The sequence below is a fragment of the Oryx dammah genome, unplaced genomic scaffold, assembly GCF_014754425.2.
Source record: "Oryx dammah isolate SB20612 unplaced genomic scaffold, SCBI_Odam_1.1 HiC_scaffold_1, whole genome shotgun sequence".
NCBI classification, from domain to species: Eukaryota; Metazoa; Chordata; class Mammalia; order Artiodactyla; family Bovidae; genus Oryx; species Oryx dammah.
In genome coordinates this window covers 17,014,274-17,041,130 of record NW_024070185.1, presented here as the reverse complement: position 1 = coordinate 17,041,130, position 26,857 = coordinate 17,014,274, and the positions used below count along the sequence as shown (strand labels likewise).

The window sequence follows — 26,857 nt, the reverse complement described above, 5'->3', positions numbered from 1 at the left end:
AAGTATTTTATGTTTAATTATTTCATCTAAGAAACTTCTGTTTTGTGTTTTAAGCCATAGTTTAAAATTTTTCATTATCTAAGGTCGGTATTAATTCAACAAGTTTTTGCCTCCTTTAAGCTATCTTTATATAAGAAATATACATTTTTAAAGAGTAAATATCAGAACTAACAAATGAATTCAATAATCATAACTTAGTATTCCTTTCATATTTTTATATTTTGTATTTACATTTCTTTTAAAAACCTAGTTAATAAAAAAAATGAGAACTAGTTTCAGTGGAGATAAAAATCCAGTTTATTACTCTGATAAGGGTTTTACTGAAAATTTCCCTTTTAAAGCTTGAATTATCTGACCCCCTACAATTAATTTCATTTTCTGTGCTCAGTTACTTTTTTAAAAAAACTTTTTATTTTGTATTGGGGTATAGCCAGTTAACAATGTTGTGATAGTTTCAGGTGAACAGAGAAGGAACTCAGCCATACAGATACGTGTATCCATTCTCCCCCAAACTCCCCTCCCATCCAGGCTACCACATAACACTGAGCAGAGTTCCATGTGCTATACAATAGGTCCTTGTTGGTTATCCATTCTAAATATTAATATAGCAGTATTGTACTCAGATGTTTTCAAGTGTTAATTTAAGCCATGCATATACATTGTTTTTTTAATTGTTCCTTAACATTATCCCCAATAAGAAACTTCTATCTGGAGATCACCATAAGAGGTTTAGAATATTATGATTCAGCTTTCAGAGATAATGAATTTTACATCCCCTTTTTGTGAACTGCCTTCCTTTGGCCCTTGAAGTTATAATTGGAACTCACCTAATTTTCTTGGTGTACTTTATGTTTCTTAATGGGGCAAATCACTCCCAAGGGGAAAAATTACTTCTTGGGAAGAAGGTAAAAAAAAATTTTAGACACTAATTATAATGGTTTGTCGCCCTCCAAAGGGTCATTGTACATAAACAGATATACATCTGTTAATACAAAAACTTCATGGGAGGTGACTAGGGAAACAGTAGTCTACAAACGGCTCCTTTGGGGGACAACAATGAAAAAAAAAAGATTAAGAAGCACTGATAAACTGCATGAGTGAAGAGGCAAGGAACCTGTCAGCAATAGTTTTTATTTATATTTTTGGAAAGGAAACGCCAGAGAATAAACAAATGCTCTGATGGCAGAATATTTCAGGAACATTTCCCCAGGTCAAAGTGGCTCCTTCTGAGATTTTGCTACTATGTACACACTGCTTGGTAAACTTTTCAACTTCATAGCATATCAGAAGGAACTAGTCTGCATCCTCTTCCTGTCTCTTCTCTTGGAGAAGGTTTTAGCTTTTCATGGGGACCTGCTGTTAAAGGAAGATAAACTTTATACCAACCAACCATTTTCTCCCTTTCTCTAGGAAAAGCAGTATATGTAGTTTTTAAGTGTATCTCCCTAATATATCTTTAAATTAAACTTGTAGTTAGATTTATATAGCTTTTTACTGAACAGTGAAAATATACAAACTAAGTACATTTCCTATTTGGAACATTGAAACACCATAAGCCTCAGTGACTTTGATTCAGTGCTTTGATTCTCATCTTAACTATTTCCAACCCTAGTAGAAATATTAATCCACCAAAACGAAAGCCCTCTCAACATTTAAGTCCATGCGTATCTTATAAAATAAAAAATGTCAATATTGTTGAGCCTTTAGATTCTTTAAAGGGACAGAGGAAATGTTCACATTTAATTATACCAACTTAGGACAAATTTGGTTGGTAGCAACTTTCTTTGTTAAATCAATGTCTTCTGAAGCTTTTTTTTTTTTTTTACTGTTTGATATTTAATATCCTGTGTGATTTTGTCATAATAATAAGCTATAAGTCACTCAATTCTTGAACATATTTTTATTATGATGTCACCTTCCAGGTATATTTTAATCTTTCTGATTTTTTAGGTAGTATAAAAAGGTTTAATAGCAGCTTTGTATTTAATTTTTCTATTAGGGAATCTGTATAGATAATAAAAATTAATTCCAAGTAAATTTTGATAAATCTTACTTGAAAAAACCAACTTACTTACCCATTGCCTGCCCTGTATAAGAGAGACATCCTGGTAAGAAGTGCCAGAAATCTGTATATAAATGCCAACCAGATACTTATCTGGCTACTGAAATGTATGTGCATAGAGTAGACTTTATGGGACCTAAGGAAAAAGCAGAATTTGAAAGAACTGAATGCAGAGATTTCAGATGCTATGTACTCCAAAGGAGAAAAGTTTAGAGTTTCATTAATTTCAGCAAAGTTAATTGTTCATTTATAATATAAATCAACACTCTTCAAAGGAATAGAATTGGAGTCTCTAACATCATTTAAAATGTCCATTATACCATAAAAATTTAATAATGTAAAGAAAGAAGAAAATGTAAGTCAAGAGAAAAAGCAGTCACTATATACTAAACCTGAGATAATCCAGATATTGAAATGAAAAGGACTTTAAAAGTTATAAGCATATTTAAGGGCTTGAGGAAAATGAAATCATACTAAATGAACAGGTGGAGAATCCCACAAAGAAATGAAAATAACAAAAAAAAGAACCAACTGAAAATTCTAGAATTGAAAATACAACTAAAATGAAAAAAATCACTGATCGTAACAGAAGATAGAAGACAATTGGAAAAAAGAATCAGTGAACTTAAAAGATAAATAAATAGAAATTAACTAACCTGAAGAAGAAGAAAAAAAGAGTAGAGCCTACATGATCTGTGGGACAATTTCAAGCAGTCTTTTTTCAAGCAGTCTAACTTACATGTAATTGGAGTCCCAAAAAGAAAAGAGAGACAGAATGGGAGAGAAAAGATAGTTGGAAAATGGCTGAAATTTTTCTGAATTTGATGAAAAAAATTGTACAGACCTAGGTCAAGAAGCAACAGTTAGAACTGGACATGGAACAACAGACTGGTTCCAAATAGGAAAAGGAGTACGTCAAGGCTGTATATTGTCACCCTGCTTATTTAACTTATATGCAGAGTACATCATGTGAAATGCTGGACTGGATGAAGCACAAGCTGGAATCAAGATTGCTGGGAGAAATATGAATAACCTCAGATATGCAGAAGACACCACCCTTATGGCAGAAAGTGAAGAAGAACTAAAGAGCCTCTTAATGAAAGTGAAAGAGGAGAGTGAAAAGTTAGCTTAAAACTCAGCATTCAGAAAATGAAGATCATGGCATCTGGTCCCATCACTTCAGGGCAAATAGATGGGGAAACAGTGGAAACAGTGTTAGACTTTATTTTGGGGGGCTCCAAAATCACTGCAGATGGTGACTGCAGCCATGAAATTAAAAGATGCTTACTCCTTGGAAGGAAAGTTAATGACCAACCTAGACAGCATATTAAAAAGCAGAGACAATACTTTGTCAACAAAGGTCCATCTAGTCAAAGTATGGTTTTTCCAGTAGTCATGTATGGATGTGAGAGCTGGACTGTAAAGAAGGCTGAGCGCCAAAGAATTGATGCTTTTGAACTATGGTATTGGAGAAGACTCTTGAGAGTCCCTTGGACTACAAGGAGATCCAGCCAGTCCATCCTAAAGAACAGTCCTGGGTGTTCATTGGAAGGACTGATGTTGAAGCTGAAAGTCCAATACTTTGGCCACCTGATGCAAAGAGCTGACTCATTTGAAAAGACCCTGATGCAGGGAAAGATTGACGGCAGGAGGAGAAGGGGACGACAGAGGATGAGATGGCTGGATGGCATCACTGACTCAATGGACATGAGTTTGGGTAAACTCTGGGAGTTGGTGATGGACAGGGAGGCCTGGCGTGCTGCAGTTCATGGGGTCACAAAGAGTTGGACATGACTGACCAACTGAACTGAACTGAAGAAGCCCGTCAAACCCCAAAAAACGTTAATATAAAAACTGCTCACCTAAGCACATCGTCGTGACTGCTGAAATGGAACAATAAAGAGTAAACAATAAAAGGAGCCAGAGAAAAATAATATGTATATACAGGGAATGATACATCCCAGTCATTCTGAATTTTGTATTTTACTCTGAAATATGTTACTTTTAATATAAAAATCTTCTGTCCCTAAATATAATTATTTTTAGCAGGATGTTGTGTCTGGCTTTTGATATTCTGAAATACCAATCCCAAGGAAGGGCAGTGCCAAAGAATGTTCAAACTACTGCACAATTGCATTCATTTCACATGCTAGCAAAGTAATGCTCAAAATCCTACAAGCTAGGCTTCAACAGTGCATGAACCGAGAATTACCAGATATACAAGCTGGATTTAGAAAAGGCAGAGGAGCCAGAGATTAAATTGCTAATATCTGTTGCATCATAGAAAAAGCAAGAGAATTCTAGAAAAACATCTACTTCTGCTACATTCTGTATGCTAAAGCCTTTGACTGTGTGGATGACAACAACCTGGAAAATTCTTCAAGAGATGGGAATACCAGACCACCTTGCCTACTTCGTGAGAAACTGTATGCAGGTCAAGAGGCAATATTTAGAACCAGCCATGGAATAACTGACTGATTCCAAATTGGGAAAGGAGTGTGTCAAGACTGTATATTGTCATCCTGCTTATTTAACTTAAATGCAGCATACATCATGTGAAATGCCGAGCTGGATGAAAGACAAACTGGAATCAAGATTGCCAGGAAAAATATCAGTAACATCGAATATGCAGATGACACCACCCTTATGGCAGAAAGTGAAGAGGAACTAAAGAGCTTCTTGATGAAGGTGAAAGAGGGGAGGGGAAAAGCTGGCTTAAAACTCAACATTCAAAAAACAAAGATCATGGCATTCAGTCTCATCACTTCATGTCAGATAGATGGGGAAACAATGGAAACAGTGACAGAGTATTTTCCTGGGCTCCAAAATCACTGCAGATGGTGACTCCAGCCAGTAAATTAAACTTGCTCCTTAGAAGAAAAGCTATGACAAACCTACACTATAGTGTATTAAAAAGCAGAGACATTACTGACAAAGGTCCACTAGTCAAAGCTATGGTTTTTCCAGTAGTCATGTATGGAAGTAAGAGTTGGATCATAAAGAAGGCTGAGTGCCAAAGGATTGATGCTTTTGAGCTGTGGTGTTGGAGAAGACTCTTGAGAGTCACTTGAACAGCAAGGAGATGAAAGCAGTCAGTCCTAAAGGAAATCAGTCCTGAATATTCATTGGAAGGACTGATACTGAAACTGAAGCTCCAGTTCTTTGGCTACTTGATGTGAAGAGCTGACTCAATGGAAAAGACCCTGATGCTGGGAAAGATTGAAGGCAGGAGAAGGGGCCAACAGAGGACGAGATGGTTGGATAGCATCACCGACTCAATGGACATGAGCCGACTCAATGGACTCTGGGAGTTGGTGATGGACAGGGCAGTCTAGCATACTACAGTCCATGGGGCTGCAAAGAGTTGGACATGACTGAGCGACTGAACAACAACAGCTCTGAAATACCACTATATTTTTGGGTGGGGGGTATTCATATTCCTACTTTAAAATAGAGGAAAGATGAACATAAAATATTCTATGAAACTGTATCACTGTATGCCTCTACAAATTAGTAACTACAGTATGTATCAGATTATTCCCATGCCAGTCTCTGGCAATACAGGAGAGAGGAAACTGGCAAATTCAAACCAGGTTTGAATTCAGATTTCTTCACCTTGATATACAGGACATATATTTCAATTCCATTTTAGTATTTGTTTTTGAGTTACCTGGAATAAAATTTCCAGAACAACGGATGATGCCTGGGAAAAGAAGCCTGAAGTAGTGTTGCAGGAAGGAGGACCCCTTCCAGGGCCCCAAACCTGGCTTTTGTCTAACACTCAGAAATGAATTGTCCGAGGAGACACATGTGCTGACAAAGCAAGAGATTTTATTGGGAAAGTGCACCCAGGTGGAGAGCAGTAGGGTAAGGGAACCCAGGAGAACTGCTCTGCCACGTGGCTCTCAATGTCAGGTTTTATGGTGATGGGATTAGTTTCTGGGTGGTCTTTGGCCAATCATTCTAATTCAGAGTCTTTCCTGGTGGCGCACGCATCGCTTAACCAAGATGGATGCTAGCGAGAGGGATTCTGGGAAGTGGATGGACACGAAGTGTCTCTTTTAGACCTTTCCCGAACCCTTCCAGTTGGTGGTGGCTTATTAGTTCCATATTCCTTATCAGGATCTCCTGTCATAAAACAACTCATGCAAATGGTTACTATGGTGCCTGGCCAGGGTGGGTGGTTTCAATCAGTGTGCTTCCCCTAACAACTCCCTCCTGAGAGATTTCATAGTCAAGATACTTCTTGGGAATTGGGGCGGAGGTCTCTTTCTTCTATAACTTTTCTTCCTGCTGTGCATGGGAGTAGGCCTGCCTAGCAGAGCAGAAGTCTCTCTCTACCTGATCTAAGTTGGGGTGTTCCACATCTGAAACCAGCTTCCACCCTTGTAGTAACAGCAATTTAGTTTGAAACTGCTGGAGTCTGCTGGAAATAAACTTTGTAAGGAGTTGGAGTATACAGAGGCCAAATAGGAGGCCTAATAAGATAGTTATCACTGGACCCATGAACGGTAGAAGCCAAGAAGGGAAAGAAAGAGAACTCCATACACTTGATGAACTCAATTCCCAGATCTTTGTGGCCTGTTCAAAAGCCCCTTGATAACTTCTTGGACCTGCTAGACTGGTTGTAATAAAAACAGCATTCTTCCTTTAGATAGAGACAAGTGCCCCCCCGTCCTGCAGTCAGTAAATCTAGGGCCCAAGTAAGACCATTGCAGCTAGGGAGTCTAACTGGGATTGTAGGTGTTGGAGGGTCCTTGCCGTTTTTTCTATGGTTACAGCAGTGTTGGTAGAAAGCTGCTGAAATTTATGTAAAGAAGTTCCCCGCCCCCCATGGCAGCTCCTGTCAAACCAGCGGTCAGGCCTAATGCCAGGAAAAGAGGGTTAAGTATTACCGCACGACATATCCTCTGACTGGTATATACTGGTAAAGGCAAGGAGGTGTTACTCCAGGCCAGATCTATGTGGGGTGTAACATACCCTAAGGAGCAAGTTCCTGACCAAAAAGGTGGTAGGGATAAATAAGCTTTATCCCCACATATGAAATAGACACCATGACTGGGTTTAAGCTGGGCAGCAAAATGGGTTTGCCAAAGAGGAACAGGATTTCCATCTGCCTTACAACTGGAACATGTTATAATGGAACAGGGGCAGTCTCTTAGTAGCTGGGAGGAGACTGTCACTCCACTTGCTGCAAAACCGGCAGCAGTGAGGGCATTTAGGAAGGGATTCAATTGTTGTGAGGCATCCTGGGTTCTGTCCTCAAGGTAGAGAATATTTCGTTTAGGCTCCCACCATAGGGTTAGGTTTTCAGGAGTGGGTACCCCTACAAGGGAATAACGGGTCAGGGTTGCCTGCCCGATTTAGAAACCGGGATGACCAGGTGTGGTTCTTTGGTCGTCCAGAACAGAACATGGATTTTTGAGACTGGTTAATAGCATTCGAGGAGAGCCTCATGTTTGGGGATAGGTATAGTATGTCAGTTCTGCCAGAACCTCTAGTTCCCAGACTTTGGGCTAAATCGTAATACCCTAGTGAAATTTCTAGGTCCCGGGGTTTCCCATCAGTTTCAACAGTGAAAGTCACCGCACATTGCGAGTTGCCTAAATTTCCCACTGACACCCCTGTCAGGGAGTCGCTTTTTAGACAGATAGGGAAGGTCACTTGGGGAATGTTAGTCAAGAGAGAAAATAAGGGCTCAGGTGGGATTGCAGATGTTATTGAGGGGGTAAATATAGACAGTTGTTGCTGATACCAAGGCATGAAGTTTTTTTCCCCTTTTTCCCAAAAGGCCATACCGCGACCAGATGGGGTGCGCTGGGTAACAGCATGTAGCTCAGCTGGAAGGGTGGGCCATTGATACCCTGGGATAGGTTGGACATACCCCCAACTTCTGCCATTAATGCAGATCCAGCAGGGGCTGGTTAGGTTGAGTCGAGAAGCAGTGTGGTTTGCAAGTGTATATGCCTCGTTTAGGGAGAGATGAATAGCCATACAGGGAGATATGATTAGAAAGAGGAAGAACATCATATGATGCATTTTTACTTCTCTGAAGGAGAGTTGATGTTCCGCCTGAACAAGAGTCTGAGATCTTCAGCAGGTTCACAGGAATAGTTGTCCTCTGGCTTTGGGGTCTCAGTCCTCGTCTCCCCCTCCTGTAGGCCATAGGGTTTTGTTCTAGAATTGTGGACCCAGGCAGATAGACCCTTCACTTTTACAGCAGTTGAGGTTACTAGGACAACCTGGTATGGTCCTGTCCATTTTTTGGACAACTGGCTTGGACTCCCTTTTTCTTGCCAGGTCTTTACTGATATTTGATCCCCCGGCTCTACCTGGGGATTTTTCAAGTTTTCCTGTGGTCTAGGGAGGATCTGTTCTCCATATCATTGGAGTTCTGGTTGAAAACTTCCCAAATCAATTATATGTTTTAAGAGAGTATTGGTGTCCTCATCAAAAAACAAATCAGAAGTTAGAAATGGACGTCCATACATCGTTTCATAAGGGCTTAATAATAGTGGCCTTTTGGGGGCTATCCGTACCCTCATGAGGACTATAGGTAGCATATGGATCCACTTATTATGTGTTTCTTTACATAGCTTGGCCAGAGCCCTTTTAAGAGTCTGGTTGGCTTTCTCTACCTTTCCGGAAGCTTGAGACCTCCAAGATGAGTGGAGGCGGTATTTTATGCCTAAGCATGCGGCCAGATTCTGGGATATCGTGGCTGTATATGAGGGCCCATTGTCACTCTGAAGTGATCAAGGCAACCCAGACCTAGGTACTATCTCCTTCAGCAGAGCTTTACAGACTTCTGTGGCTCTCTCTCAGTAGGAAACGCTTCAATCCATCCTGTGAACATGTCAATAAAGACTAGCAAATAAGAAAACCCTTGGGTCTTTGGCATAGCTGTAAAATCCATCTGCCAGTCCTCTCCTGGGTATGATCCCCGATGTTGGACAAGTTTAAGACCTGTCTAACAACCTTAGCCAACTGGGGATGGTAGAGAATAGGCTTGAGCAAGATTTTCAGATTATCTCTTCCAAAATGGGTACTTTTTTGTAAGGAGTTAATAATTTTCCAAACCTGAGAGTCAGGGAGTATTATTTGGTCCTGATCAGTCTGAAACCACCCATGTGACCCAATCTCCCAGCCCCGCCTAGCATATCAGGAATGTTCCTCTGGGGTATAATCTGGAGTCAGGGTTTCCTTGGGGAAAAGGGGGCAGATAGCAGTGACAGGGGTAGCTTCCCTAGCAGCTCGTTTTGCCTCCTGATCAGCTTTTCTATTTCCCTGGGCCTCCTCTTCTTGCCCCTTCTGGTGACCTTTACCGTGGATGACAGCTAATTTTGCAGGAAGTTTGACTGCCTCCAGGAGCCTGAGAATGAGCTCTTTGTGTTTAATAGGAGAGCTTCGAGCACTGAGCATCCCTCTTTTCTTCCAAATTGCTGCATGGGCGTGCAGGATGAGGAAAGCATACTTAGAGTCCGTATACACATTAATCCTCTTTCCTTCCCCTAATTCCAAAGCTCTTGTCAGGGCAAAAAGTTCAGCTTTCTGGGCTGAGGTATCTGAAGGAAGAGACCCACTTTCTTAGTTTCTTCTAGGCTCACTACAGCATTTCCTGCTTTCCTCTCTACCTTTTCTACAAAACTACTGCCATCTGTGTACCATTTTTCCTCTGGGTCAGATAAAGGTGTCTCTGATAGGTCCGGGCGAGAAGAGTATAACTTGTCTATGATTTGCATGCATTGGTGATCCAAAGGGTAAGTAGGGGGACCTGGCAGTAAGGTGGCTGGGTTTAAAGTCTGACAGACCCTCAACTTTATTTCTGGAGTGTCAAGGAGGAGAGCTTGGTACTGGGTGATCCTTCCTCCTGTCATCCACCTATCCCCTTTAGTTTCCAAGACTGCTTGTACCTGGTGAAGCATATACACTGTGGTGGGCTGACCCAGGGTCAGCTTAGATGCCTCCTTAACCGTAAGAGCGGTGGCCACTACTGCCTGGAGGCAAGTGGGCCATCCTCTGGCCATCTGATCTAGTTGTTTTGAGAGATAAGCCACGGGTTGTAATACAGGCCCCATCATTTGTCCTAACATCCCAAGAGCGGTTCCTATCCTTTCAGAAACATAAAGCTTGAAAGGCTTTTCCAGGTTTGGGAGGCCTAAAGCTGGGGCTCTAGTGACAGACTCTTTTAGGGCATTAAAGGCCACCTTGCAGGTCTCATCCTGATCAAGTGGCTCTTCCTCTTTTCCTCTTAACTTTTCATATAGGGGTCAGGCCAGATTGCCATAATTAGGAATCCAGATCCTGCAAAACACAGTCATTGCTAAAAATCCCCTAAGCTGTTTTTTTTGTTTGGGGTTATGGGGTATTTAAGATAAGGGATTTCTTCTGGAGGTCAAGCATTCTTTTTCCTTCCATAATTATAAGTCCAAGGTATTTTACTTGGGTTAAGCTAATCTGAGCTTTCTTGGGGGATACTTGATAGCCCTTTTCATACAGGAAATTTAGAGTTTTAATAGTGTCCCTTTGAGAGCTGGTAAAATCTGGACTAGCTATGAGTAAGTCATCCACATATTGTATTAGATTGCTGTTTATTAAAGTTAATTCCCTTAATTCTCTCCCCAAGGAAGTCCCGAAAATATGAGGGCTGTCCCTAAACCCTTGTGGTAGTCAAGTCGAGCAGAGTTGTATGGCCTCCCTTGTTTCCAAGTCCCGCCACTCAAAAGCAAAGAGTTTTTGGAATTCAGGATGGAGAGGAATGCAAAAGAAGGCATCTTTAAAATCAAAGACTGAGAAGTACTTAGCATTTCCTGGGACTTGGGATAGGAGGGTATACAGATTTGGGACTATGGGGTGGATGGGAACCACAGCTTCATTAACAGCTCTTAGATCCTGGATGAATCGATAAGATCCATCTGGTTTTTTAACAGGCAACATTGGAGTATTGCAGGGAGACTCACAGGTGATTAGAATTCCAGTATCTCGGTATTTGTTAACTAATAGTCTAAGACCTTCAAGAACTTCTGGTTTTAAGGGATATTGTCTTTTCCAGGGGTAGGGAGCACTTGGCTTCAGAAGAATCTTGACTGGTGGAACATTTATGGCTAGACCAGGGCTGGAGACATCCCACACCTGGGGATTGACCTCATCTAAGAAAGGGCCAGACTCCTCCTTTTCTACATCTGACTGTAAATATTCAGACACTAGGCAAAGGAAATTATCAACTTCTAGCTTTCCCCAAGTCACTCTGGTCTGGAGGCGGCAAAGAAGGTCTCTCGCCAGTAGGGGAGCAGGGCAACCAGGGATGTATAAGAAGGGGTGGGTTCCTTGCCAGTTGCCCACCTTACAATGGAGGGGCTTAGTAAAATTTCGGCTTTGGGGTTTTCCATCTACCCCATCACCATTTTGGTCTGGGAGTTTAAAGGTCCTAATCAGGAAGAACAGAGAAGGCAGCCCCCGTGTCTAAAAGAAAGTGCACATCCTTACCTTCTATTTTTAGAGTCAACCAAGGGTCGAGAGGAGTGATCTGGACCTCACCATTCGTGGGGGTTTCTCGAACCGCTGGGCACCGTCAGTCCCGGTAGCCCAGGACTAATACAGAGGGAGCAGGTTTAAGGGTCTCCATACGCCTTCCCTTAGGGCGATACGGGCACTCCCTTTTCCAGTGCTCATCCTCTTTGCAGTAGGCACGCTGGATGTGTCTCAGCCACGGTGGATTATTAAGATCCTTTTTCCTTCCTTGCTCTCCCCTGGACTCTCGCGTAATGGCAGGATGAATCAAAGCCAAGATTTTAGCCTGTTGTTGGGCCAAGGCCTGGGTCTGCCTATTCTCCTATCTTTTCGGGCTTCCTTTTGCTCCCTCCTCCTGGTCCCTGTTCAAAAACACCCTATTTGCCTCCTCCACCAAATCGGAAATTGGGGTCTCTGCTCCTTTTCCTAGTTTTTGTAATTTTCTCCTTATGTCTGGGGCTGCCTGGGTTATGAAGGAATGGGCCAACAGGACTCTTCCTTCCATACTTTTTAAATCTGTCTTGGTAAAGTTTTTAAAGGCTTCTGTGAGTCTGCCCAAAAAAAGAGCTGGATTTTCATTTTCTTCCTGTGTAACCCCTTTTATCTTACTATAATTAACAACCTTTCGGACACCCTGGGTCATTCCCTGTAGTAGGCAAGTAATGAGGTGTCTTAAGGATTCCTTTCCTGCCCTTAGGATCCCAGTCTGGCTCTGTAGAGGGGATTGCCTCTTCGGCAGGGGCCAGACTGACATCTACCCGCTGTCTCTCATCAGCCACTTTTCTAGCCTGATCTAGGATTCAAGCTTTTTCCTCATCATTACAACACTGGGTGAGGATGACCATTATATCCCTCCAGGTGAGGGAGAAGTTAAGGCTAAGACACTCAAATTCATCCTTAAATTTTTGGGGGTTCTCGGAATATGAGCCCAATTGTTCCTTGCATTGGGTAATGTCTTGCATAGATAACAGAACATGAACGTGCATAGTTCCCCCCTCCCCGTCTGGTACCTCTCTTAGAGGGCAGATTTTGTCTGAGGATGACCTTTCCTTCTCTGGAGGACAGAGCTTACTTGCTGATTGTAACCCCATGGGGGAGGGGACATATGGAGGAGGAGCCGAGGCGATGGTGAATGACTTCCCTTCAGATCCCATGACTTCCAGGCCCAGCCTCATGACTTCCGGGTCTGAGCTTGTGACTCCTGGGCCTAGCCTCCTGACTTCCAGGTCCGAGCTCGTGACTCCTGGGCCTAGCCTCCTGTCTTCTGGGTCCGAACTCGTGACTCCCAGGCCTAGCCTCCTGGCTTCCGGGTCCGAGCTCGTGACTCCCAGGTGTGTCTTACCCTCCTTTCCCCGTGACCTCTCTGCTGAAGAGGTGGAGATCAAGAGAAGGTCAAGGGGCTCTTCTGTTTCAGACCTTGCTAAAAGGATTTGGAAGAGCATTTATCAAAGTCCTCAAGCTTATATTTTCCCGTTTTCCTGGAGTCCTGGTAGAGGGCCATAAAGGCCTGGACATAGGGAACCTCCTTGTATTTACCCTCACGTTTGCAGTATAGACTGAGCTGTAAAATGGTGGTGTATCCAAGTGATCCCGACTGGGGCCATTTTTCCCCTCCTTCCAGGGAGTAAGTAGGCCAGTATTGAGTACAGTATTTGATAAGTTTTTTCTTTTTTAGCCCTTCCAGTTGGTATCCCTCCTAGTGGGCCAAAAGACAACCCAGCGGGGTGTCTAAAGGAAAGCTAGGCTTATTTCCCATTTTAGTGACAGTATAGTTTATATCTCGTTCCCAGGGGACAAGTATTGGGGTGGATGCCCCTATATCTGACTCTAGAGGAGATTGTAAGCTCTCTCCTGGTCCCAAATTGCCTGATTGTATATGCGCCAAAGGAAATGTTCAGTAGTAAGCACAATCAATGGTGCTGTAGGACTGGTCCCAAAAGGTGAATTGACCCCTAAGGATGTGTCTAGGGTGTTAATTTTCACCCAAGACCAGGTGCGACTATACTGAACCCCATCAATCACTTCCATGTGGAAGCACTCAGCCAAATGCTCAATTAAATGGCTGAATTTATAGAAACAGGGCACCCAATGGAGGGCTTCTAACGCCCGATTGTCTCCCCAAGAACAGAAAGCACAGTTGATGGGGAGCAGAGCGCGTAGCCTCTCAGAAAATCTCTTGCAAAGACCCAGAACTTCAGGTCCAAGTATCGACAGACAGAGTGAATGGAAATAACTTGGGTCTTCACAAAGAGGAAAAGAGGCCAGGTTGAGAGAGAAGGAGTGGGGAAAGACAAAAGGTATAACAGTGGGGGGAGAGAAAGAGGAAAAAGAAAAAAAAGGGGGTGGCCTTACAGACGTCTCCTGCCACCTACAGATACCCAGGCGTTAACGGGGCTTTTCCCTGGGTCTCCAGAGAAGGGAGGACTGGAACTCGGCCCTACCAGAAATCAGAACCAGAATTCGAGTTCTCTGCCAAGAGGTGATCAGTCTCCAATCCTCAGCTCAGGTTGAGGCCCTTCGACCAGACTCCTGCATCCAGGACTGGGGGACTAGAAAAATAGGATGGGATAGGTTGAAAGGAGGGGGTGAGATAAAAGGGGGTCAACAAAATCTCTTGTTCCTTATTTGGTCGGGGCACCCTGGCCAGTTGTCTGCATCAGGAGGAGACCAGGGACAAACGAGTCCCAGTTGCAGCCGCTGGGTCAGATCCATCGGCAGGCAAACTGGTCCTGGAGTACCCCGAGTGGTCTGAATATCAGCCCCAGTAAAATTGGAGGTGTCCCTTCATGGTCGCCAGTTGTAGGAATGGGGGACCCCTACAGGACAAATTGGTCAGGTATTACTGTTCCTCTTTCCATAGCTCACTGTAGCTCATAGAGGCGTTTTGGGTCATAAAGTGATATTTGTTATCTTAAAAATGAATATTTCATAAAGATGATAATATCATTCAGCACCAAAGCTTCACTGGTTGTTGACCTTGGGCAGTTACCTTTCTAAGCTTTTTGTTGTTATTCAGTAGCTAACTCATGTCTGACTCTGCATCCCAATGGACTGTAGCATGCCAGGCTCCCCTGTCCTCCAGTATCTCCAGGAATTTGCTTAAATTCATGCCCATTGATGTCTAATCATCTCATCCTCTACTGCCCCTTTCTCCTTTTACCTTCAGTAGTTTCCTTATATAGTAACATTTACCCCTTCCACCCTATCTCAAGGCTGTTATGAAAAGTAAATCAGATAATATATAAAGCCAGGTACTTTCCAGGTTCTCAGTAATATTGGTTTCCTTCTTTTCCCTTTAAAAAAGAGACTTTTAAAGCCAGGATCACAAAGTTAAGTCTCTGAAATAGAGAAAGTAGGTATTATTAATATTTAATTCTACCAGAATGGAATTTTTAAAAATACTATTTTCTGGTTATAAATGTAATTCATAGTCATTATAGAGGATTTAGGAGAGATATAAGCAAGCATAAATAAAAAGTAAAAATATAATCCTACTATCAAAAGTTTATTACTATTAAAATTTTGGTATCCTTTTAGTCTTTTTTCTGTATTTTATCACATCTTGGGGGAAAAAACGTTTCCCAAGTATTTTCTGCCCAGCTATTCCTCTCTTTCAAAGGTTTCACAGCCAAATTTCTTAAAAGAATCTCACTCTTGGTTCCATTTCTTTCTATAAAAATCTATTCTCAGGAGATATATACCCAAGTTCTCCTGGTCAGTAAATACAACACATATTTTGCTATCTTTAAAAAAAAGTCTCTAATATTCTGCACTGCAATCCACTCCTTTATTCTTGAAATGTTTTTTCCCCATGACTTCTCATTTTTCTTTTATTTCTTTGGTCACTTCTTATTCTGTATGGATTCTTCATGTTAATTTAGTCTTTAAAAATTTGGTATTTTTGTAAGTGCAGTCATGAATCCTTTTCTCCCGATTTCAACCATTCCCATAGCTTCAGGTGCCATGTCTGTGCTGATAGTTTTAGAAACTGTATCTTCTGATCTCACATTTTTCTCTGGGCTTTCAACCCATATTTCTCTATATGGGCATATTTACTTATCTTTATTTGTATGTTTTTGAGGTTTCTCAAACTGAACAAATCCTAAATCACTTTCAATGTATCATCTTTCCCTCCTACAGACAAAAATTTTATCTCTTTCTGCCTACCTTCCCATACACTCATTTATTCAATTTGGAAGTGGGATTCTGCACTGACTTCTTTCACTCAACCACTGTATTTGGTCGATTGCCTGTTTGTTAATCCCAAATCCCTCATGTTTCTTAGTCCCTCCAGATCTCTCCTGATTTGTTCCTACAATTATTTTTATCTGGCAGGAGACCCCAGTTCAATTCCTGGGTCGGGAAGATCCCCTGGAGAAAGGATAGACTATCCACTCCAATATTCTTGGGTTTCCCTTATGGCTCAGCTGGTAAAGAATCCACCTGCAATGCAGGAGACCTGGGTTCGATCCCTGGGTTGGAAGATCCTCTAGAGAAGGGAAACGCTACCCACTCCAGGATTCTGGCCTGGAGAATTCCATGGACTGTATAGTCTATGGGGTTGGAAAGAATTGGACACTACTGAGTGACTTTCACTTTCATTTTCACTAATCGTATATTTTATCAAATATATGTATAGCCTTCTTCCACTGAACTGTAAGTTCTTTGTTCATTGCTATATCCTCCATGCCTTTCTATTTGCCTGGCACATAGAAAGCATTTAATAAATATTGTTTAATGAAAAAAAAATTCTCAGCAGTGTAAGATTTCTTGCCTAGATCACTGAATCAACTGGTCTTCTTGAACATAGTTAAGCTGTTTCAATTCACTGTCCATGTGGCAACCAGAGTGAACTTTCTAAAATTTAAGCATGTTGCTCTCTGATTTGAAACTCATTGATGACTTGCCAAGGCCCTTAGCATAAAGTCCTGCTTCCCTATCTTGACTTAAGCCCTTCATGAACTTGTCCTTCAACTTTTCCATTTTATCTCCTACCACCACCCGTTTCAAACTGTGGGTTCTAGGCATACCAAACTTCTGTTATTTGCTCAGAAATACTGTGCTTTCTTACCTCTAGACATTTTTGCACATGATGATTATTTTCTCTGGAAACTCAGTTTTTCCTTTGTGTGGCTGATTCCTAATACTTAAGGCAACAGTTAAAAGGCATAGCTTTAGAGAATTCTTTTGACCAATATCCGTTATCTTTTCATAGTAGAAGATATCTTGTATCCTGTAATCTTATAGTTATCCAGTTTACTGTAAATGCTTCTTTAATTTTCTGATTTAACGTCTGGAATATAGCTTGAGTGAAAAGTGTCTCTGTTAATTTCCATCAGCACCTGGCACATAGTAGATGCTCAATACTTTTGAAAGAAAGAAACACGCACACCACACACCGTACACACACACAATGTGCAGTCGTCGTTATTCATGGATTCTGTATTTGTAAATTTGCTTTCTCACTAAAATTAATTTGTATTTCAAATTAATTTGTATTTGTATTTCAAATTCATATTTGTATTTCAGAATTCATAATTCTGTGAACACATGCAGAGGTGAAAATTTTGAATGCTCAAGTTCTCAGTGGAGGTTGAATAAGGCAGCACTATGCCTCTTGCTTTAGTTCACATACTTACAAGCATTCTTTTCATGGTACATTATTTAATGTCACTTTTTAAAGCCACATTTTTATGTATTTTTGTTCATGCTTTTGCCATTTAAATGGCCTCCAAGTATAGTGCTGAAGTGTTGACAAGTGTTTCTAAGAAGAAGGCTGTGATATGCCTTACAGTGAAAATATGTCTGTTAGAATAAGCTTTGTAGAGGCATAGTTCGTGGTTGGCCTTTAGTTCAGTCTTAACAAATTAATAATATATATTAAATAATGTATATTTGAAGAGAAATATACATAAAGCAAATTTATATATTAGTTTCTTGATAAAAATATTGTCAGAGGCTCACAGAAACTAACTCTATATTTCCCATAGGAGTTAAATGCTTGCTAATTCAGTGTGTACAGTGATTTTACAGAATATAACTACCACAAATAATGACTGTATATGTAATTATAAAATTTTGCTCATAATGTTTCATAACTTGCTTTTTTCCCCACATAACTGTGTATGTATGTCAGGCACATACTAAAAATAATATTTATCTTATATGTTAATTATGAAGTAAGAAAAAGAACTATATGTGTTCTTATATGTTTATATGAGTATGGAGACAAATGTGATTAATACATAATCAGGTTATGTTGGTTACCTAGAGGGTGAGTAATTTTTTTTTAATTTATATTGCCTTAATGGTTACAGTGAACATGTTTCTGGTGCAGACACTCTTGTAAACCATGATGTTTAGTGATTTCATTTCCTTTTGTGAAAGAACTAAAGTTTCAACCAAGTATGGCCTTTGAATTTTCCTACATTTCAGACAGTCAGCGGCTACAGTTGGATCTACAAAAAATGGAGCTTTTGGAAAGTAAAATGACTGAGGAACAACAGTCTCTAAAAAATAAAATTAAGCAAATGATAACTGATCTGGAGACATATAATGATTTGGCAGCTTTAAAATCATCAGGTGAAGAAAAGAAAAAGGTAAATGGTAACAATGCTAAGAAATTGTAATTCAAATTGTTTTTCTTGATTAAATTTAATAATATATGAGTTTTTAAAACTTCATGTTTATTTTCACTTGATTACTTGATGTATAAGGAAAAAATAAAGATGTTTATATACAAAGTAGGAATTTAGAGTGAATTTCAAAACAAAAGACAAAAATTGAAAAGCAAGGGGTAGAGTACTTCAACAAATATAATAAGTGTGTCCTCAGTCATTACTGACTCTTTGAGACCCCATGGATTATAGACCACCAGGCTCCTCTGTCTATGGAATTTTGTAGGTAAGAATACTGGAGCAGGTTGCCATTTCCTACTCCAGGGGATCTTCCCAACCCAGAGATCAAAGTTGCATCTCTTTCATCTCCTGCATTGGCAAGCAGGTTCTTTACCACTTCATTACCTGAGAAGCCCTTCAACAAATATAAACTTTGTTAAATGCAAGTTTGATTATGATATTTCTCTACTTAAGACTTCTCAGTGGCTTTTCATTGCCATTTACATTAAAGTAAATCTGGTGGAGTACAAACACATAAGGCAGCCCTAATAAGTTATTATTTATATTGTTAATATTAATTTGGCTTATTATGAACTTCCCCAGTGACTCAGCAGTAAAGAATCCACCAGCCAGGATCCACCAGACTCAGTTTGATCCCTGGGTTGGAAAGATCCTCTGGAGAAGGAAATGGCAACCCACTCCAGTATTCTTGCCTGGAAATCCCATGGACAGAGAAGCCTTGTGGACTACAGTTTATGGGGTTGCAAGAGTGAATACAACTTAGGGACTAAACAACAACAACAACACAATTTAGCTTTTTTATAGTTAGAAGAATATTTTTACGAACAGGTTTTCTAGCCTTGGTAGGATTTTAGTAGAATATTATTGAAATTATTTAAGTCAAATGCTATTTTAATTGATTTACTAGATACCTGCTAAAGCCTTTTATTTACTTCCATTTGGATCCATCTAGAAATTACATCAGGAGAAAACAGTATTATCAACTCGCAGAAATGCCTTTAAAAAAATAATGGAGAAACTAAACACAGAATGTGAGACACTAAAAACACAACTGCAAGAAAACGAGACACATTCTCAGGTAAAAAAGAAAAAAAAAGACTGAAATTCATTTCTATTTTTAGATTATCTGGCATGTTCTTTTAATCTGTATTTTCACCCTCAAAGAAACCCATTCCTTTTTTTTAATCTGCTTTGTTTACCTACCAGATTTTCTGGCTTTGAAGATAGCTAGATTGTATACAGTCTCCACTCAGAATGAGTTTACTCCTGCCTTCTCTAAACCTATATCGAAGGCCAGCTCTAGGGTTGGCACTATTCTGGGAACAGTCATTATGATAATAGCTTTTAAAAATATCAAAAGTAAAGTGTTTTTAATGCAGAAACATTGCTAATATATCAATGCCACAGATAATGAAAATGAGCCATAATGACTAGTATCCCACCACCCAGAAGAGAGGATTTTATGCATATGTGGATAGATATTTCTAGTCTGTATGTATGTGGTATGAATATATTCACTTTATACATACACGTAAGTATACATTATTTCTGTATATTTACAGAAATGGTACTATATTGTACCTATTATTTGGAAACTTGTTTTTCATTATTAACTATACTTTCCCTTGTCCGTAGATTTTTTAAAAATATGATTCTTATATAATATTTGACTGTATGGATGTAGCAAATTGTTAGACATTTTGGTTATTTCTCATTTTAAAACTGTTCAAATAATGCTATGAAGAGCAGTCCTATTCTTGAATTTATTTACATTTATGATGATTTACTCAGGATGCAAAGGCAGACCTTTTTCATATCACTCATCCTGCTGATAATTACCTAAACAAGGTCTGAGGTCTTCTAGATTGAAGGGCAGAAGCCTTGTCTCTGTCACTCACGTTCTCCCCAGCACTGTTAGTGGTTGGCACATGATACGTGTTCAATAAGTATTTTTTGGTGGATTAAATGAAGCATGCGTGTCATATACAAAATCAGTTATTATGGTTTGATAAAGGTTGGTCATTCTCACATCAAATTAGTCTATGTTTTAACAATTTGCAGCTATGATTTATTAATGCTAAATGCATTGTTTTTTCTTCACGTGGTATCATGATCATGATAGACAGTCATCATTAACATTTTGGTATAATATCCTTGTAAACTTTTTTCCTCTGCAGTTCAGTTAAGTTCAGTCGCTCACTGTCCGACTCTTTGCAACCCCATGAATCATAGCATGCCAGGCTTCCCTGTCCATCACCAACAATTTAATTAAATTGTTCTTATAGATAATGAAATCATTCTATGCATACAGTCTTCAAGCATTTATTTTCTTACTTAAATGTTTTCAAGCTCTTTTTTTGATATTTTTAGGATGTTAGCTATTTCATTGTATGTATGTACCTTTAAAAAAAAAGATAAACCTTATATTTGTCATAAAAGGGATGGACTCTCATCAGAGTTTGCCACAAACTTGAGTACAGTTCAGTTCAGTTCAGTCGCTCAGTGGTGTCCAACTTAGAAATCACTAATTTACATGTTTCTAATTTATTAGTCAATTACTCTGTCTCTGCTTTGTAATATACAAGCCTATTTATAGACTTGTAAATAGCAAATTTATCCTAGTCTGTTTAGAGTTGGAATGGATACTGGAGAAGAAAACCTAAGAAAAATTTAATGAGGCCATTGTCTTATGGTTCATAGGAAAGAGCATTGATACTTCATATGGATTTTCGGCCCTCTTCTTTCACTGAATAGATGATTTAAAGAGAAAAACATTTAACAAACACAGTTTCTTAGAGCCAGTCCGTGGCTACCTTGTTTATTCCCACATTAAGTGATAATCTTATTCCTAACCCCATTTACAGGAATTTGTAACGTAAATCACAGTTTACAATGCTTCTCTGTATTATGGTTTGCCTTTAATGAATCCCAGTTGTTTGAATCAAATCCTGGCCTCCCTATTTTTTGAAGTTATTTTCTTGAAAACTGGCTTTGACATCTATAAATAACATGGCATAACAGACATTTTTTGAGTGGTTATTTATTTGATATCATTTAAACATATTTATATTGGAACAAACTGCAAAGCTCCTAGAAGAAAACATAGGGGAAAAGCTCCTTGACGTTAGTCTTGGCAACAAGTTTTTATTATAACACCAAAAAGCACAAGCAACCAAGGCAAAAAATAAATAAATGGTCCACATCAGACTAAAAAGATTCTGCACAGCAAATGAAACAATCAACAAAAGGGAAAAGCAGTTTACAGTTTGGGAGAAAATATAAAGAACTCATGATAGACTTTTAAAATAAGTTGTAGGGAAAAAAAAGATTTGTGCTTCTTGAAATCCTTGGGGCTTTAAAGGCAAGGTTTAAATATATCACTGAAATAAATAAATGTATAGTAAAGAAGGAATTTGACCATATGACATAGAGTTGCTTTTATAGCAATATTCATGTAGCACTTAAGAGGTTTGCTGCATAATAAGAAGGCCACCCCTTTGTATGAAACAAAGAGGGAAATTTTGGTACTTGACTTTGCAAAAGGTTATTTGAGATTTATTGTCAAAAAGTGCTGACTACTTCCTTAAGTCCATCTGAGCTTCAAGGTTCTATCAGGGGAAGCTGGATCTGATTTCGTAGCATTAACTCACAGCACATACAGTTCATATAATTAGTTATGACTCATCCTAATATCTAGATTTATCTTTGGAGGAAACAATGGGATAGATGCTACACTGATACTGAACTTATGCCCTGAAAATAATTTTAACTTGAGTTTAGGAAGAAATATGAATGCTGTTTCAATTATCAGATATTTTTAAATGATTATTACTTCTTGGAAAAATTCAGGCAGAACATTATTTTAATGTTTCATTTTTTAGACTTTGCTTAGGAAAAAAACTATGTGCATCTTAAAAAGACCATAACCCAGAGTTACAAGGTTAATTAAATCAGAAAAACAATTTAATTCTATAACAGTAAAATTGTCTTTGGAGGAAGCAACCATCAATATAATATCCACATTAGCTTCCTGTTGATGCAGAAATTATTGTAAGAATGCCAGCTTTTTACCAGCCCTCTTATAATCTTTACACTGCAGCTCTGCTCTTATCACAGCTTGTGAAATTAGACAGGAAATTTAGCCCTGGAAATAAGGAAGTTTCTCCTATATAGCTTAACCTTTGACAGTGTTAGAATATGTAGTACTTTCATGGCATTAGACCTTCAGATTTCAAGGAGAGATTCTTATCATGTCCCATTCTTCTTTTTAAAGTTCTTTTAGGAAAGGGAAATATCATAAATTGTCTTTCAGTTGGTATGTGCATTGGTATAATAAATATGTTCCAATTAAAGTAAACAGAGTAAACTTGTTGAATTCAGTGTTCTATTTAGTATTATATTTACTGTTGTTTAACTTTTTCTAAATTTTTTTGTCTGTCGTGGCTTTATCTCAGTAAAATGCGGGAGTTGAAAAGATTTTAAATTGAGGGTTTTTTTTCTTATATCTCAAATGAGTGTATAATTGTTTTGAATATGGGCACTGGTGAACATTTTTCTTTTGTGTTTTAGCTTACAAATTTGGAGAGGAAGTGGCAACACCATGAGCAAAATAATTTTGTGATGAAAGAATGTATCCTTTAAAAAATTGCAAATGAACTTGATTGAGGGATTTTTTTTTCTCTAGGAATTTCTTTAAAGACTGAAATAATATTCAGTTCAACATCAAATACCTAATATGTACAAAATACTGGCTAAACTATGTGGGAAATGAATAAGACTTAGTTTCCATTCTACAATTGTGTGTGTGTGTCTGTGTGTGCGCATGTGTGTGTATACTAAAGTAACTAATAGAAAGCAGACCATACAAAGCCATAGCGTGGCATAGTGACTAAGTACTCAGATTTTAGAGTCAGGAAATCTAATTTTAAATATTGACTCTACTATGTATAGATTGTGGACTTTGGACAGTTTACTTAACTGTTTAAACTGCAATTTTATCATCTCAAATACAGCTAATATTTCCTTCTCATAGACTTGTTGGGAGAATTATATATAACTATATATATGTATATGTGTATATGTATGGTCATTTTTTGTTATTTATAATGCTCTACCTTAGATATCTGGGAAGCAAAGGGAGGGATAACCAAGAAGTGTACACATGAGAAATTTGACCTTCAATCTCATCTACCAAGATAGTATTTATGTCCCATCTTATTTCTATCAAGATAGTACTTACGTTTAGTCTTTTTGCTCATCTTTTTGTGTAATCATAGATGGAAGCAGCAACTGACAACAGGTATTGTGGAGTATAAGAAACATTTCCCCAGATGTTGTCTCCTAGTCCCATCTTTGACTATTCAAGAGCTACTCTGATTAGAGAACTAGATTCTAACTCATTGGTTGCATAGGTTCTCTAGGATGCTACTGAACATCTTCTCAGGGCATCATGGACCCAGCTTTCCTCCAGATGAGATGCTAAAGGCTCTAGTTCCCAGTGGTTGGGCAGTTTATTTTAAAAGCAGATTTATATTCACAATATGTTACAATCCAGACCTCTGGTTTTGTCTGACATAAAGTAGGTGACTTTGAAGCAGAGTGATGTCTAGAAGCTTGCCTGAAATTCTGTGTGGTACTCTAAGGATGTGGTTCTTCCGAACATTGAATTGTTCTACGACCAGATTGAGATGAATAACATATTAACTCTGAAAATGTTTGTATACCAGAGGTGAACTTTTTTGAAACAAGTTTGGCCTGGCCATTTAGGGTTAGACCTTTTAGGTTTAGGTTTGATGCTTAATCTGTTAAAATACTGTTTGTTTTTTAAAAACTATTCTAATTGTGCTTTTTTGTGCCATCTTCAGTTTTCAATAAGAAAAATACTAGTGTAATTTGGGTCTTTTCTGCATCACAGAATTAGATTAATATTTGTATTGTTATTGTTCCCTCTTAACTCATGTCATTAGTCATAGCAACAAAGAGTCAAGAGAGTGATTACCAGCCGATTATGAAGAATGTTTCCAAGCAGATTGCAGAATATAATAAAAGCATCATGGATGCTCTGCATAGCATGAGCAGAAACTGAGTCTGAACCAACTGCAAATCTCTATAGAAATGTTCTCTTGCTGCTAAACTTTGTACACACCATTAAAAAAATTGCTTACCCTTGACAAGTTTTACCTAAAAATTTTTGAAAGTTATAATTTCATGGCCTCTTTGAAGAATGATGCTTTAAATAGTATAATAGTTTAATAAATAGCTTATGTATTAAATAAGTATCATCTCCTTTTATATTTAGATTTGTTTTGTGTAGGTGATAAAAATTTCTCAAAGAACCCGGAGATAAAACAAACTAAAAGTGGCTATTGTTATTCATTTAGTTAGTATAATCCATCTGTGGCAGCAAATGCTATCATCTTTTCATATGTCAAGCCTAGGAGGCATGCTTGGAGTATGATTCTGATTTAGCATTTATCAACCTTGCCAATGTTTGCTTCTAGAAATAGATAATAAGAATAGAAGGGAGGTATTTAGTTTTGAGCTTTACTTCTCAAGCAGGATGTATTTGATGTGTTTTAAGGCATATGAAATTACAGGTAAATATGTAACATTTTTTATATGTCAGTTATTCCTTTGTGAAATTAAGACATTCTTTATTGGGAATTAATAGTTTTACTCTTTGCACTTAAAAAATTATTTCTTACATGTATTTTCTAGGAAAAGCATGAAATTTAAAATAAATGTTGTATTTACAGTGGACTCTTTTGGACTATGCTGTTCATTTTTATTCCAGAGTATGCATTCACTCTTAGTACTACAGGAGGACTTAAGTAGATTAATTTATAAGCATTGCGGCACATTTGAAAGGAAAAGATGGAAGAGGTAGAAATGTATCATGTCAACCTGAGGAGACATTACAGAACTAAAGATATATCCTCTCTTTTGGGAAGAATGAGTCACTTTGGCCAGAATAAAGTATTCCTTAAAACTGTCCTTCCTTTGCTCTGATCTTGCATTCCTCAAGTTATTCTACTTCTCAGTTTTCATGAAACAGAAGCATATTAGTTTCTTTTTAAAAAGGCTTTATTGAGATACAGTTTACATATGATGAAAGTTCCCATGCATGTTCCTTACCTGAAGTAAATATTTATCATTATTCAATTTTAGTTCTGTATGAGTTTAGGTAGAAGGGTGAACATTGTTGAATTTGATTAACTCTGCATAACTAGTATGGCCAAAGATTCTGCACACACATTGATTAAGGTGGCATTCATAAAGTATGTTCCTTAGATCCTGAGTTCTTCAGGTTTCTAATAGGTGTTATACCGTTAAAGGATTCATAGTCAAAGGAATTTGGGAAGCATTATTTGAAACAAAGGTAAATTATTCTCTTTCTTCTTGTCTGCTCAGAACCCTTAATATGCTAATATGCAATAAGTTCAAGAAGAATATATACTATTAATATTACAGTTTTTTCTGAGTAGTGGGATTGTGGGTCTTTTCATCTTCATTGAACTTTCTGGTACTTTCTCAAAATTATCTGTGATGTACATATAATAATTAGACATGCAATAAAATTTCAAATTAAAAACATATATACAGTTAATACTTGTAGAAAGGACATATGATAGTTTAGACAGCTCTGCTATAACCATTGAGCTAGAACTTAACCAGTCTTTACTCAGAAAGAAAGTAGGAGGAAAATTGCCTCATCATTATATATGTGTGTTTGTATTATAACACTGTGAAGTTTGGCAGAAAAAGATTGTAAATTTCTTGAAAAAAGCAAAATTCCCAACTTCCATTCTAAATTACTCATATATGATATTTGAGGAACATAACTGAGCAGGATTTCTTTAAACTAAAATGTGTTATCTGAGGGAAATTCTTACTAATGTCTCTTCCTTCCTCTCAGAGCTTTTCAACAAATCCAACAAGAGTATTCTCTCCGCTAGGATAGACCTGGAGGCTACTATCTGCGTAAGCCGGCTCTTCCTCAGTCAGTCACATTGCTCAGTGAGTTTCATTCCTGTTAAAATAACACCTTGTGAGTCGCATGGGAAGAAGCTGCAGACTGAACAAACATGCTGAATCGCCTTTCTAATGAAGACCAACATCGGAAAGCTAGCAGAATCTGCTTTTCCCACCATTATCTTTATCAGTAAATAAACATGAGTTCTTTATACTCTTTCACTAATGGGAGTCCCTGATTTGGACCGTATTCTGGTTTCATGTTACAGTGTAAAATTCAGGCGGGGTAAGAGAATTAGAGCATGGAGTCATGCTGTTCACACTGGAGATAAAAGATCAGTTAAGAGAAGCTCCAGGGGTTCTTGCTGCCCAATTTCTCTGTAGTTGTTTCCTTTAGCTATATGATTCCAGCATAAACAACCTTAATAAATAAGAACATTCATACTTGAAGTAGGAAGAAACTGACAGACTACTAGAGAACTGTGGTGATCTAATTTAAAATTAATGTATCTTTCATTTTTATCTACCTTTTTAAATAAAAGCAGATTGTGTCTTTAAATCGCAGATTCACAATGTGAGAACTGAGACTGAGCATCTTTTAAAAGATAGCTTTTAATACAAAGGTAGAAAATTTAGGAAAGACAGTTCAAATGAAAATTACTTCTGATCACATTAG

General features: G+C 38.5%; 1 protein-coding gene across 6 annotated transcripts in view; it reads left to right on the top strand.

The window, feature by feature from the left end:
- Positions 1–26,412, top strand: part of IFT74 (intraflagellar transport 74) — a 104,380-nt gene extending 77,968 nt beyond the window's left edge. For 2 of the 6 annotated variants that reach the window (XM_040238016.1, XM_040238057.1), the window contains 4 exons: positions 18,008–18,171; positions 19,163–19,288; positions 22,780–22,840; positions 24,177–25,203. In XM_040238016.1, coding sequence (XP_040093950.1) covers positions 18,008–18,171; positions 19,163–19,288; positions 22,780–22,840; positions 24,177–24,295 — 470 coding nt within the window. In that variant the 3' untranslated portion in view covers positions 24,296–25,203. Of the gene's footprint in view, positions 1–18,007; positions 18,172–19,162; positions 19,289–22,779; positions 22,841–24,176; positions 25,204–25,527 lie in introns of those variants that run through there. The other 4 variants (XM_040238035.1, XM_040238050.1, XM_040238025.1 and 1 more) reach the window with 4 other exon arrangements.
- Positions 26,413–26,857: the final 445 nt, after the last annotated feature.